Below are 15,786 nucleotides of genomic sequence, written 5' to 3' on the forward strand. Positions count from 1 at the left end.
AGTTGAAACTTTTATTTCTGCACTGTGGGGACATCGGAAACCATCCTCTATCTCTCTGGCTACACCTGATGTCTTCCTAACTACAGGTGAAGCTCCCTTCTCATTCCTCCTTACCTTTACCCTCTTTCTCCTCACTTTTTTTACCCTCTTTCTCCTCACTTTTTTTGCTCTCTCTCGTCCCCTCCTACTATTACACTGAACGATTAACAAGATTGTTTATCGTTAACCTGAAATCGTTCACCATATTACACAGAACGATGGTCGTTAGTTACAATCGTTACTACGATCGTTATTGCGATCGTTACTATGATCGTTTATTCCTTCTGATCCCAGCAAAACAATGAGCAATGTGCAGTTACACTGAACGATTAGTGAACAAATGCGGAACTTGAGCAAACGAATGTGGAATTACAGCAAACGATTAACGATAATTTTAGGTTCAGATCTAAATCAACGACACACAAACGATTTTTCAATCGTCACCTGCAATTACACAGTACGACTATCGTTTAAATTCAAACAGTATTACGACTTTTCGTACGATAATCGTCCTGTGTAATAGGGCCCTTACTACCGCCTTTTATTTTATATATTGTCTTTGGAGCCTTGTTGGGTTATGATTTTCCAGGAATGTTTTCTATGCCTCATACGCCCACTTGTTTGGGCCCACCTCCATTGTTTAATAACCCTGTATTAGAGATGAGCGAACTGGGTTCGGGTTCGAATCCATCCGAACCCGAACGATCGGCATTTGATTAGCTGGGGCTGCTGAACTTGGATAAAGCTCTAAGGTTGTCTGGAAAACATGGATACAGCCAATGACTATATCCATGTTTTCTACATAGCCTTAGGGCTTTATCCAAGTTCAGCAGCCACCGCTAATCAAATGCTGATCGTTCGGGTTCAGATGGACTTGAACCCGAACCCGGTTCGCTCATTTCTACCCTGCATGTTTATAAAATTAAGAAAATGTGAATAAAAAAAAAAACAAAGCAAAAAAAACCCAAAACACATAAGTACAGTACATGGGAATCTTACATTCAAAAGTCTGATTCTGATGTCAATGTTCCCTCCAGGACAACCTTGTTGTTTCCCTTTCAGTGGATTTTTTTTTTTTGGGGGGGGGGGGGGGGGGTTTAACCATGCACTTTATTTATTACAATTTACACCTACACAGAGCTGTAAATTGTAGTTAACATTTAATTCTGAAGATGCTGCAGAGTAGCGCAAGTTGCGCTGGATATATTGAGAGGTGTTATAGAGAGGCTTCGTAATAAATTCATCTGTATTAGCAGTGATCTGTGTATAGAGAAGCGCTGGGGAGACAGATCATGCCAATGGTGACACTAGTAACATTAGGTATAACATTATAAGCGGTATTCCATCTCATAGAGTAATTGTACATCACTAGGATATACGATCACTTAATCAGATGCATATAACCCATTGAAGCCTATTGGGATCAGGGCCCTATTGTTGGACACACAGGCTGCTAATTGCTCTGGGTAATACACCCAGCGATCAGCTGCTGGACAAGTAAAAGCTTATTTCTTGGCAGATGGCACTACTTTAACAGGTTTAAAAATGGCCCTGTATAACAGATGATGAAATGATGATGAATGTAAAGGGCTGCAGGCATCACACAGCGATCACACTGGGCAGGGAGCGTGACTGTATATAACACAGCCCTCCTCTTATATCCCCCTCTAACCTGCTCATATACAAGCTATATACAGATTCTGCCATCACACTGACCTACCCTTGAGATTCCAGGAGGAGTTGATGGAAGAAATGAGTGCTCACATTTCTCCAGGTACTTCTCAGACGATATCTTTCCAAAGAGGAGCGTGACCACAAAACCCCTAAAAGGGAAAATAAAATCCATCAATTAGGTTTAGAGGGCAAATAAAAGGAAAAAAACGAGTTAATGAAAAGAGACATAAGCCGCACATTTCTATTCTCAGCTCCACAATGATGCAATTTTAAAACCACCAAATAAAAACAAAAAAATTCTCTTTACAGTTCAAAAGACTTGATTTAAGTATTTTTTTCTGGTCCTAAAATTTAAATAAAAAAGGAATTAGTGTAGGTGTATGGAAGGCACGTTCTTTTTCTTGCCATGTACTGTGTTCTGCCTGAGACGTTTGGTTTGTGTTGCCGAGTGTTATTAAGTAGGTTGGATTTTCCATCTCTAACTTAGTAGTGAGGGCGGCTTTGAATATTTCAGGTGATGTGATGTGGAAATGCTGAACCCATTGCACTCAGTGCCCTATTTAGGGTCACAATGAACATATAGGCAATTCCACTATAGCTGCCCTCAGTGCCTGGTGGGAAAATAATGGGTTAGGATATTGCATTGCCCTCTCTATAGGCACTGGTCTTTCTGGGCTCAGTAGCCATTTGGGCGGTACTTATCAGTGACTGACAGCTATCTATGTGTAAGAGAGAGCTGTCGATTGCTGAGTAGGACCGCCCACTTGACTACTTGTCAGACAAACTTGTAGGTTTCCATCAGGGAACTTTCACCACAAAATTATACATCAGGCTTCATACTCGACTGCAGTGGCGTAGCTATAGGGGTCGCCGGGGTCGTCATGGCGACCGGGCCCCTACGCTAGGGGGGCCCGCACGGCCCCCCCTTGCCACTTGTGACAGTGTCACTTTAAGCATCCCGAGAAGCTGCGGCCGCGCAGCTTCTCGGGATGCACAGATCGCTTTGATGTTCCGCCCGCACAGTGAGCGGGCGGAACATTAAAGCGATCAGAATACAGGAGCAGGACCTGGCAGCGTCCTCCTCCTGTATTCTCTCCCATAGGCTGCCGGCACTTCATACCAGCAGCCTATGGGAGGCCGGGACGTGACCTCTCCAGCAGGCGTGAGGATGTGACGTCATCACGCCTGCCGGAAGTCCCTTCCCTGCGGCTCGCAAGATGGAGCCCGAAGAGGAGGAGGAGGAGGAGGAGAGCTGCTGCCTGCAGCCACAGCGCCGATTAGGTGAGTAGGATGTTTGTTTTTTTAGGGGCACCTCTGGAGGCATTATTAGTATATGGGGGCACCTCTGAGGGCATTATTAGTTCTTGGGGGCACCTCTGGGGGCATTATTATTGTATGGGGGCACCTCTGGGGGCATTATTAGTATATGGGGGCACCTCTGGGGGCATTATTAGTTCTTGGGGGCACCTCTGGGGGCATTATTTTTGTATGGGGGGCACCTCTGGGGGCATTATTATTGTATGGGGGCATCATTATTGTATGGGGGCACCTCTGGGGGCATCATTATTGTATGGGGGCACCTCTGGGGGCATTATTAGTATATGGGGGCACCTCTGGGGGCATTATTATTGTATGGGGGCACCTCTGGGAGCATTATTATTGTATGGGGGCATTATTATTGTATGGGGGCACCTCTGGGGGCATTATTAGTTCATGGGGGCAACTCTGTGGGCGTTATTAGTTCATGGGGGCCACCTCTGGGGGCATTATTAGCTCATGGGGGCACCTCTGGGGGCATTATTAGTTGATGGGGGCAACTCTGGGGGCATTATTAGCTCATGGGGGCATTATTATTATATGGGGGCACCTCTGGGGGCATTATTAGTTAATGGGGGCACCTCTGGGGGCATTATTAGTATATGGGGGCACCTCTGGGGGCATTATTAGTTCATGGGGGCACCTCTGGGGGCATTATTAGTTCATGGGGGCACCTCTGGGGGCATTATTAGTTCATGGGGGCACCTCTGGGGGCATTATTAGTTCATGGGGGCACCTCTGGGGGCATTATTAGTTCATGGGGGCACCTCTGGGGGCATTATTAGTTCATGGGGGCACCTCTGGGGGAATAATTAGTTCATGGGGGCACCTCTGGGGGCATTATTAGTTCATGGGGGCACCTCTGGGGGCATTATTAGTTCATGGGGGCACCTCTGGGGGCATTATTAGTTCATGGGGGCACCTCTGGGGGCATTATTAGTTCATGGGGGCACCTCTGGGGGCATTATTAGTTCATGGGGGCACCTCTGGGGGAATAATTAGTTCATGGGGGCACCTCTGGGGGAATAATTAGTTCATGGGGGCACCTCTGGGGGAATAATTAGTTCATGGGGGCACCTCTGGGGGAATAATTAGCTCATGGGGGCACCTCTGGGGGCACTATTAGCTCATGGGGGCACCTCTGGGGGCACTATTAGCTCATGGGGGCACCTCTGGGGGCACTATTAGCTCATAGGGGGCACCTCTGGGGGCACTATTAGCTCATGGGGGCACCTCTGGGGGGCACTATTAGCTCATAGGGGGCACCTCTGGGGGCGTTATTAGTTCATAGGGGGCAACTCTGGGGGCATTATTAGTTCATGGGGGCACCTCTGGAGGCATTATTAGTTCATGGGGGCACCTCTGGGGGCATTATTAGCTCATGGGGGCACCTCTGGGGGCATTATTAGCTCATGGGGGCACCTCTGGGGGCATTATTAGTTGATGGGGGCACCTCTGGGGCATTATTAGTTGATGGGGGCACCTCTGGGGCCATTTGTTCATGGGGGCACCTCTGGGGGCATAATTAGCTCATGAGGGCACCTCTGGGGGCATTATTATTGTATGGGGGCACCTCTGGGGGCATTATTAGCTCATGGGGGCACAGCAGGGAATCCTACATACAGGGGGCATCCCACATTCCTACTCACTTTACTGCACATTACACCAAACAGTGCAGTTACTATGGGAGCCTACAGGAGGGAGGAAGGGAAGGAAGTTGCTAGAAATGTGCAGAGCCTAAATTGTTTGTCTCGCAGGTTCTAAGGGGATGAAACATATCTGGAAGGAATCATCATGGAGGTCTGGGCCGGATGAAGAGGAAACGGGAAAGTGACGCCTTTAGATCAAAGAAGACGTCACCGGTGAGTCACTGTATGACACTTTTCTTATTTTGTAGAACATCATTTAGTAGGGGTGCCCCGAGGTGGAAAAGGTTGGGAAGCACTGCGCTAATCTGTCCCGCTGCGCCCGCTGGCACATGCTGTCATCTGATTGGGCCTCTTACCTAATCAGATGACAGCAAGTACCAGCGCCCCCTCCTCCAGACATCTGCCTTGGCGGCCCAAGCTATGTCCTATGGCTGTATCTTTACCGCGTTGAGCTCCAGCTTGTGCTGCATCTACATTATCTGTACTCAGAGATATCACTGTGTTATCTGTGGTGTTACATAGGACTGCAGGGGACATCTACTACATGATCTGTACTCAGAGATATCACTGTGTTATCTGTGGTGTTACATAGGACTGCAGATGACTACTACATTATCTGTACTCAGAGGGATATCACTGTTATCTGTGGTGTTACATAGGACTGCAGGTGATATCAGGTGACTTCTCCAGGTTGCAGAAGTTCAAACTTCATCATGCCCTGCTGACAGTTTATAATGGGAGTTGTAGTTTTGCAGCATGTGGCTCTTCAGGTTGCAGCACTACAACCCCCATCGTTTCCAACTGGCAGTTCATGATGAGAGTTGTAGTTTTTCAGCTGTAGAGTCAAAGATTGGAATACAATGATTAGACAATGACACAGTACAGTCCATTAATTATAGGGGGCAGTAGTGCAGTACATGAGGTGGAGGCAGTGACAGGGCATTAGAACATGGTGGCACATTAGAGTAATTGGATATAACGTTAGATAGGACTTTGCCTGATCGGGGGGAGATGGGGGGGCCCCCAAGCTAAATTTTGCACCAGGGCCCATCAGCCTTTAGCTACGCCCCTGCTCGACTGTATTACCAGTATAACAGGTTCCCTTTAAATCACAGCACAGAAGCGGTGGTAGGAATAAAAAGAAACATGGATGCCTTGTTCCTAAAACAGAACCACACAGGTTATGTTTTGTATTGGTGCTCAACTCCATTGATGTAAATGGGGCTTAGCTGCGATACCACGCACAACCTGTTACCAAATGTGGCACTCCTTTTAGCTAAAAGCAGACATTTTTTCTAATCATGGAGAAACCCTTTAAATTTAAGTCAGAGATCTTCAACCATTTTTTAAGTCACATGGTGAAAATAATCATATTGCACAGTCAGACATTAATATTTTACTGCTTAATGTTGGCACTCAAAGTTTACATGCCCGGGGAGTGAAAAGCATTCAAATTTTTTTATGAAATTGGCAGAGTTTGTGGGATTCGGATATCTCTGCGGTATTCTGGAAGTAGATCTTGTACTGTGGCCATAGGGTAGAGAGAAATGAGCTGGGAAAGCAGAAAAGTAAGATGTTACTGCCCAAATTTGGAAGCCATCTTTTGTTTCTAAACTCATAAAACCCCTTTATAAACCTCTATATAAAAGGATTATCCAGGATTATAAAAAAAACACAGCTACCATCTTGCTAAAAGAGCACCACCCCCGTCCTCAGGTTGTGTGTGGTATTGCAATCCATTCACTTCAATGGAACTGAGCTGCAAACCAAGTCAAGTCAAGAGGGACGCTGTTTCTAGAAGGAAGCAGCCATGTTTTTCCAGGCCTGGACAAAAAAAAAAACCTGAAGGACAGTAAGCTCACGTAACGCTTGAAGCATCTTAAAGCATAATGGGAACATGATGACCATGTCAATAAAATCCAAATATCATTTATTGGGTTTAAGGAGAAGTCCAGTAAAAAAATTTTATTAAAGTATTGTATTGCCCTCCAAAAGTTATACAAATCACCAATATACACGGGAAATGCTTATAAAGTGCTTTTTTCCCTGCACTTACTACTTCATCAAGGCTTCACTTCCTGGATAAAATGGTGATGTCACTTCCTGAATAAAATGGTGATGTCACGACCCGACTCCCAGAGCTGTGTGGGCTGTGGCTGCTGGAGAGGATGATGGCAGAGGGATGCTCAGTGTCCCTCCAGTGCCCTATGTCCCTCAGTGTCCCCCTGCCATTATCCTCTCCAGCAGCCACAGCCCGCACAGCTCTGGGAGTCGGCTCGTGACATCACCATTTTATCCAGAAGTTGACATCACCATGTTATCCAGGAAGTGACATCACCATGTTATCCAGGAAGTGACATCACCATGTTATCCAGGAAGTGACATCACCATTTTATACAGGAAGTGACATCACCATTTTATACAGGAAGTGACATCACCATTTTATACAGGAAGTGAAGCCTTGATGCAGTAGTAAATACAGGGAAAAAAGCACTTTATAAGTGTATATTGGTAATTTATATAACTTTTGGGGGGCAATACAATACTTTAATAAAACATTTGGCTGGACTTCTTTAAACTAGAGGGTTTTGGTTTTATGCAATTCAGAGTAAAGATTAGAAAAAGGTAACATACCTCATACATATCACTATGAGTGAAAGCCAGCAACAATATCAAGACTTGTAAACAATTCCAGGAAGGAGCCGAGTACAACAAGGAGAAAGTATAAGATAAGGATTTTATAATATCCTCCAGTCAGGAATGAAATACAACAAGGGTTCTTCCCCACAGAGGTCTATAAATCATGGGGATGGTGTGAAGTGGTGCCGGCCTCGTATGTAACAACAGATGCAGAACATCCCTGGCATTGATGCCAGTCCTAATGGCACATTTATATTTAGCTGATGAGTTGCAAGCATCCAACAAATGTAAAAAAGGTGACAGGGTATGTATACCAGATAACCCAGCGCATGGCAGACAGCTCATGGAGTGTATACAGAGTCCTTCACTTATCAGAATTAACAAAAAATATATATTTTCAAATAGATAAATAGGTTTTCTTTTTAAGGCTCCGTTCACACGGAGCAAAACTGGTGAACTTCTCCGCCGCGGAATCCTGTCAGCCTTCGTGTCATAATGACAGTCTATAGAAGGCTCGCGTGTCTTCTCTCTCCTCGCTAAATAATGGATATGTCCATTCTTCAGCACGGAGAGAGGAGGCGCACAAGCCTCCCATAGACTATTATGAAATGGAGGCTGGCGGAATTTCGCCAGTTTTGCTCTGTGTGAATGAAGCCTTACATGATATGACGACTGATTGGGGTAGTTATGCCCTACCCACAGTATGCACAGAATGGGGAATAACTGAGATCTTGAGAAAGGGAACCCCAAAAACCCAGTTGAATAAAGCTGCAGGCCATGCATGGGGGTGGGGGGCAGTGGTCCAAACTATTCACTATGCCTTACTCGTGTTCTTTTCAGTCCAAGTCAGTGCTCCCTGCTGCCACCACGGTCTGTGTTAGGAACCATAGGGCTGTTGGGGAAACATGGATACAGCCATAGGCGTTATCCATGTTTTCCAGGACTCCCTAGGGGGGCATTCAACTTCTGCAGCCACGAGGAGTCAAATGCTGCTCATTCGGGTTCAGAAAAAGTTGTTGAACCCAAACATCTTAACAGGTTTTTAATAGTATTTGATATACAGACTGTGTGTATCCAAACTATTGGATTTTGGAAAGGCAGATTTAAAGGAAATGGGGGCATATTTAAATAGTAAGTTTAAAGGGTTGGATAAAACATTGGGAGTGCGCGATCAGCGGACAGTATTTAAAAATGCCATAATAAAGGGGTACTCCAGTGTGGGGGCACTTTTTTACTGGGACCGGGGAGGAGGTGGCCGAGGAAAAAGAAGTCCACTCACTTCCCCGGTTCCAGCATCGCGACGCTCCAGTGCCCGGTTCCCGGCCGCTTCCAGGTGTCTGACGCGGGCCCGAGACGTGACGTCTCAGGTCCGCTCAGCCACTCAGTGAAGGCGACGGGATTCGTTTCAAGTCCGCTTAGATCCCGCCTCCTTTCCTGAGTGGCTGAGCGGACCTGAGACGTTACGTCTCAGGCCCGCGTCAGACACCTGGAAGCGACCCGGAACCGGGCACCGGAGCGCCGCGATGCGGGAGCAGGGAGGTGAGTGGACGTCTTTTTCCTCGGCCGCCTCCTCCCCGGTCCCAGTAAAAAAGTGCCCCCACACTGGAGTACCCCTTTAAAGGCAACTGGATTATATGTACGAGAAATTAGGAAGAAAGAACCACTATAGTTTAGTAGAGATGCTAAGGCAGCCTGTAAAAGGGATAAAGAGATTGGAGGTGAAGCTGACAGAGAGACATATAAAATTATACAGAAGGAGGCAAAGCAGATTATAAATGCTGCTAAAGCCCCAAAAGAGGAAGAAATGGCAAAAGCTGTTAAGGAGGGGAATAAAAACTTCTTAAGATATATTAGTAATGCTGCGTCCGGTCACTAGGAGATGTCCGGTGAAAATTTTAATTAAAAGTATTGTATTGCCTCCAAAAGTTATACAAATCACCAATATACACTTATTATGGGAAATGCTTATAAAGTGCTTTTTTCCCTGCACTTACTACTGCATCAAGGCTTCACTTCCGGGATAACATGGTGATGTCACTTCCTGGATAGCATGGTGATGTCACGACCCGACTCCCAGAGCTGTGCGGGCTGTGGCAGAGGGACACTGAGGGACACTAAGCATCCCCCTGCCATTATCCTCTCCGGCAGCCACAGCCCGCACAGCTCTGGGAGTCAGGGCATGACATCACCATTTTATCCAGGAAGTGAAGCCTTGATGCAGTAGTAAGTGCAGGGAAAAAAACACTTTATGTGCATTTCCTATAATAAGTGTATATTGGGGATTTGTATAACTTTTGGGGGGGCAATAAAATATTTAAAAATTTTCGCCGGATTTCTCCTTTAAGTAATAGGGACAATACATTTATTGATGGAGATAAAGCGGTCGCTGTCTATTTTAATAGTTACTTCTGTTTAGTGTTTTCAGATGGAGGCTTTCACAGCCACAGTATGGTTGGACATAGTACTGCCTCAAGCTGTAAGGCTTTTACTAGAGCTCTAGTGAGACCACATCTAGAATACTGTGTCCAGTTCTGGAGACCTCACCAAAAAAAAAAATATATTGATCAAATAGAAAGGGCTACAAAAATGGTGGAGGGTGGGAGGAACAAAAGCGAAGAAAAAAAAAATAAAGAAAGAAAAGAGCTAAAAGGGCACTCCGGCCGGGGGGGGGGGGGGGGGGAGGCATTTTTTTAAAACCAAATGGTGTCAGAAAGTTATACGAATACAATCTTCTTCGTTGTCATTTTTCTATAATTCAGACAAAATTAACCTATTTTGTTGCTCCTTTCTATCTTAATAAATCCTGGAATCCTTTCCTTCAGGTGGGTCATGTGATCTCATGTGACCACTGAAAAATACATGCGTTTCTGTGCTTTCAATAGGTGAACTTCTCAGCCAGTACTTTCTATATGATGAAGCTGCACAGACTCCTTCACACAAGCTCTCTGTAGGAGCTAGAAAACAACTCCTTTAAAACTTTATGAGAATATGAAATACCCCGAAATATAAACAATGTTCTGCCATAGATGGCAGATGGGCCAATTTGCTGAACTTCAGGCACCGCTAAGACTAGAAATGGTAAAAACCATGATACAGTAGACGGTAATGTAACACAAATAGGGCTTTTATAACTCGATGGTACAACTGTGTCTAATAATTACAACAAACTGCTTTATGACCACTGTGAACACAGCTCACATGATGCTTTTTCATCTATACAAGCAGTTCTTTAGGAGCCGCAGTAAATGGTGAGTAATCGGCTTAAGGCCATTAAATTGTATTTTTATTGTGTTTGCACTCTAGAAATACATAAAGCATAGAATCTAGTAAAAGGTTGTTTATAGGATAAGCTGGAGCACTAAATAACTGTAATAATAGTAATATGGCATTACACAGTGCTACTATATAAAAACACAAAGGAACATTTAGGGACAATGCTTCTCTCTAAGCTTTCCTTGGCTATGTGCCCTATTAAAGGGGTTATCCAGCGCTACAATAACATGGCCACTTTCTTCCAGAGACGGGCGGGGTTTTGCTGCTTAGTTCCATTGAAGTGAATGGAGCTTAATTGCAAACCGCACCTGATCTGGAGACAAGAGTCGTGTTGTCTCTGAAAGAAAGTGGCCATGTTTTTGTAGCGCTGAATAACCCCTTTAAGACACATGGAAAGTCCTCACCTCCACCGACCAGGACAGAGAATCATTGCAGCTTATTTACTGCAAACCTATGTACTGTATCTCCCTTCCAGCAACCACATACATGGCAATACAGCAATAGCTGGCATGCAGTCAAATAAACAGCTGACTATGTAATGCATGGATGAGCCAAGAGACTCTTTTACTGAGTTTATTTAGAAAGGGGTTGTCGGAATTTATCTTTTGCTGTGTTTTTGACATCTGATCTGTGCCGGATTACTTTATCTCTTGGATGACAAAAACGTTTGCAGTTGCTTCCAATGACGAACAGCGCAACCCGGGCATGCTTTAGTATGACTGTTTGACATTTGAATACCAGTGGCTGAAGATGATGGATAAATAGCTGCTGTCCTGCAGGTAGTAGTGTATTCTTTCGAGTCTGACACAGTGCTCTCTGCTGCCACCTCTGTTCGTGACAGGAACTATCCAGAGCAGTAGCAAATCCCCACAGAAAACCTATACTGCTCTAACAGTTCCGGTCACTGACAGAGGTGGCAGCAGAGAGCACTGTGTCAGACTGGAATGAAAACTCAACTTCCTGCAGGACATACAGCAGCTAAAAAGCACTGGAAGGCTTGAGATTTTTAAATAGAAGTAAATCCATACACCTATCTGTCACCAGTTCTTCCTTTAAAGTACCCCTTTAAATGAAGAAAATCACCATAGCAAAATGTCAAATAAATCTGTTAAAAAACAGCATTTTGATCTTAAAAACATCCTACTGTATGACCATAAACCTTCATATAAAAGTATATCCGCCAATGAATTTATATTACTTACCCACCCACAAAGCAGAGGATGTAAAAGGCAAAATAAAAGATAGCAAAGGGTCCAAACGTTATGAGGAAGAGCACGCCACCGAGACTTCCCCAACCCCATATGGAAAGACTGGCCTGAAACAGAAGAAAACATACATTGAGAGCAGCAGAAAGACAAAATGATATCAGTTCCATGAATAGCAGAAAAATAATGTAACCAAAACAGTGAACAGGATAGAAAAAAAATCCACGTCAAGAGCGAAGACAATATATAAGGGTCTGAATACATCAACCCAACTGGGATATTATAGTTGTTAGAGCAAATGAACCTGATGGTGCATTTGCTTTAAGTGGCACAAATGAATAGAACGGCGTCGGCGAGGGGGAAGCCAATGCTGTGGTCCCTCACTCTCCTTAAGCCACGGTGCGGTTCCCACGCACATGACTGCTCTATTATCGAGCACCAACACGGGCTGAAGCACTGGAGGCGAGCAGACTCTCCCGCTGGGGGCATGCCGGTTCGTCTCGGTAATACCGGCACCCCCGCGCCGTTCTATTAATATGCAACACTTAAAGCGAATGTACCTTCTTTATCCCATTATTTCCACTATCAGACTCAGAGATGCTGTTCCCCATAAGACACAGTGGCTCTTCTTCATTGCATAGTCAGTATGGATGGGCAGTACCCAATCATCAACTAAAAGTCTACTAATGCTGCGTTTACACGGAACCATCGTGCAAATTTGCATGATAATCGAATTCGAATGATAATCGTACGTGTAAACGCAGCGAACGATCAAGCAACGAGCGAGAAATCGTTCATTTTGATCTTCGAACATGTTCTCAAATAGTCGTTGGTCGTTCGCAAAAAATTTGCAGATCGTTCCGTGTAAACAGTCGTTCACCGATTTAACCAATGTGCGAGATAGGCTTAAGCGATCGCAAAACTATTTTTCCGTACTATATATCGTTCTGTCTAAACGCTGATCGTTATTAAAAAAACATTAATTTGAAATCGTTAATCGTACGATCGGGCGAATTATCGCTCTGTGTAAACGCAGCATTAATGTACTAAATTAAGTCTACTTAAATCTGCTTATCATCATGATATGTAATGTATTTTTTCTTCCTTTTTTTTTTCTCTGAGGGAAAAAAAAGGGTCAAAATATCCCAGCTATAGGGGATTCCTTTAAATGTAGGTGACTTTATTAGATGTAAACCCGCCCCGCCTTTACACACTTTATTACTGTAAACCTTCTAAATGATTACTGTATAATATTGGATAGATCTCCAGCGCTTTCATTGGTGCCCCATTCTGCAGAACAGTAAAACTTGACCCAAACTTCCCAGCCATATTAGCTGTACTGTAAGGTGTAACATATTGCATACATCCATATATATCAGATCCAATTCACATATATAAATCCTGTTAAACGTCAGTAATTTCCCATACTGAACACTAGACAGTTTGCTATTTTTTGTCTACAAATACATCTTCAGTGTACACGGCCCCAGGACGGCATCTAGACATGCACAATATTCACAGCTTCATATAAACTATTCTGACATTTCCTATAGCTTAAAGGGGTTCTCTGGAGAATAAAAAATGCTTTCAAATCATCTGCTGTCAGAAAAGTATACAGATTTGTAAATGATTTCTATGGAAGAATCTCAATCCATCAAATACTTATCAGCTGCTGGATGTCCTGCAGTAAGTGGTGTATTGTTTCCAGTCTGCTCTCTGCTGCCACTTCTGTTCATGACAGGAACTGGCCAGAGCAGGAGAGGTTTTCTATGGGGATTTTCTACTGATCTGAACAGTTCCTCTCACAGACAGAGGTGGCGGCAGAGTGCACTGTGTCAGACTGGAAAGAATACACCGCTTCCTGCAAGACATATGGCAGCGGGCTATCTATTTATCCATCATCTTCTGACTGGAAAGCATACATTACTTTCTGCAGGACATACAGTAGCTGATAAGTACTGGAAGACTTAACATTTTTAAATAGCAGCAAATTACAAATCTAAAACAACTTTCTGACACCAGTTGATTTCAAAATAATACTTTTTTCTCCGGAGTATTCCTTTAAAACACAAAACCTAATCTTATATTTGTGACAAAGCGTTCAGCAAGACTATAGCCACCTCTGCATTACCTCTATTCTCAAAGACTGGTACAGAGTAGTAGGGAAAGGGATAAAGGAGAATGTCAGAGGCGAAAGGATAAAACTATTTTTTTCTTCTAATACTGGAAACAGGAACCAAATTTTCTGGAATTACTAAACAGACTGCGGAAATGCGGGGAAAACAAATGAGGACCGACAGAGACCACAAAGGACGATGACAGATAGACTAAGGATTGAAAGGATGAAAAAGAAATACAAACAGAATGACTTAACCATCAGGAACAGCAGCTTATCCAAAAATAACAATAATAAGAAAAATAGTTTCAATTAAAAAAAAAAAAAGTAAAAAAAAAATCTACATATTGCAGTTATGTTCTTGTTATAGCGCCCCCTACCTTTCTTTTGCTTCCCTCTTAAAATGACAAATAGTGATTTTTATTGGAAGATTAACAAAATCACATACATAGGACTGAGCATGTGCGACCAGTGGCACTAAACACATTAGATGGACATTTTGTAAGGAATCATACCACCACAAGGGGGTGCTATAAAGTTAATATTCTCACAGGGCTGGTTTGTTGCAGACATTTTTGCAGATGCCAATCTGAAAGGGTCATCAGACAGATATCGATAAGGTATTCGGAGGCTGCAGCTCATTTGGGCCCCTAAAATCTAGTAAAGCCAGGTATATAAATGTACTGTTCTCTTATTTCCACAGAAATCTTCTCTATTACGTATGTTAAAACCTTGTAGCTGAGGGAATCCTGGGCAGAGTGTATACACATAGTATACACTCCAGCTGGGATCCCTAGCGGCGCTGCGAGAGACTGACATGGCAGTTTTCTAAGGTCGCTATTCAATGAATAGCGGCCGCAGAAACCCGTCAGTTCACACAATGGAGCGTGCGGGTCACGGAACGGCCGGCCTCTTACAGCGTCTGAACATGGCCTAATAGTAGGGTACAATCCCATTTCCCTACAATAGCCCCGGATGCCTGAACGTTTTATATTCTGTTCTTTCAGGTTACATCCCAATCTTTACCCCCTTCTACGATTAAAGTAGATTATTTGTGAATTATAATCCAGCATCCAGTCCTGGCAATGCTCTCTGGACTAAACCAGCGCAGGTAGAATGGATTATTCTGGAGCTCACAGAGGATTACTTAACCTTGATACAACGATAGCAATCTCTGGACTGTGAGAAGTATTTTATGGTGTGTTCACAAATCACGGTGAAATTGCCGTTTTGGCTGTGACGTGTGAGCACACCCTGAGGTCTGTAGCGGTTACAAGGATGTAAACTAGAATGTTCTATTTACTGACGGTGGAGATTTGGAAAGTGGAGGATATTAGAGATTTTAAGAACTTTGCAATGTCAACCAAAAAGCAGCAAATAGTCCACAAAATCATATAGCCTAGAAAACTAAGTTAACAGAGATGATTTCTATGCAGATATTCTGATCCAGGGACGGAGGAAGGAGCAGAGAGGAGGACCTCTCACCACTAAGTGGGCACAGTCATTAAAAAAAAAAAAAAAAAACTTCTGATATGTCAGAGATATGTCAAATGTTTTGATTGGTCGGGTCTGAGTGTTCAGACTGTGACTGATTAAGAGAAATAGACATGCAGTGTGTTCACCCACATCTGTGTCACATGACCTAGATAGCCGCCGAAACTTGCATTGGAAGGCTGTCAAGGTCTTAGAGTGGAGAGAAGAGCGTACGGCGGCATGGTCTCACTCCGCTTGTTCTACCTCTCACTGACCGATGAAACATTGGATATGTCTCTCTGACCTGTCAAATAAGGGTTTTTCAATGTCAGGTGCTCTTTAAAGTATACCAATCATTTAAACTTCTGACATAGCGACATTTCAGAAATTTGTATCGCCG

The 15,786-nt window shown here is 43.9% G+C and overlaps 1 protein-coding gene across 4 annotated transcripts in view; it reads right to left on the reverse strand.

The window, feature by feature from the left end:
• Nucleotides 1-15,786, reverse strand: part of SNX13 (sorting nexin 13) — a 100,355-nt gene that overhangs the window by 57,915 nt on the left and 26,654 nt on the right. For 2 of the 4 annotated variants that reach the window (XM_069958801.1, XM_069958799.1), the window contains exons 2-3: nucleotides 11,795-11,907; nucleotides 1,760-1,862 (exon numbers count right to left, since the gene is read on the reverse strand). In XM_069958801.1, coding sequence (XP_069814902.1) covers nucleotides 1,760-1,862; nucleotides 11,795-11,907 — 216 coding nt within the window. The remainder of the gene's footprint in view (nucleotides 1-1,759; nucleotides 1,863-11,794; nucleotides 11,908-15,786) is intronic. The other 2 variants (XM_069958800.1, XM_069958802.1) reach the window with 2 other exon arrangements.

The sequence above is a fragment of the Dendropsophus ebraccatus genome, chromosome 2 (assembly GCF_027789765.1).
Source record: "Dendropsophus ebraccatus isolate aDenEbr1 chromosome 2, aDenEbr1.pat, whole genome shotgun sequence".
In the NCBI taxonomy this organism is placed as follows: Eukaryota; Metazoa; Chordata; class Amphibia; order Anura; family Hylidae; genus Dendropsophus; species Dendropsophus ebraccatus.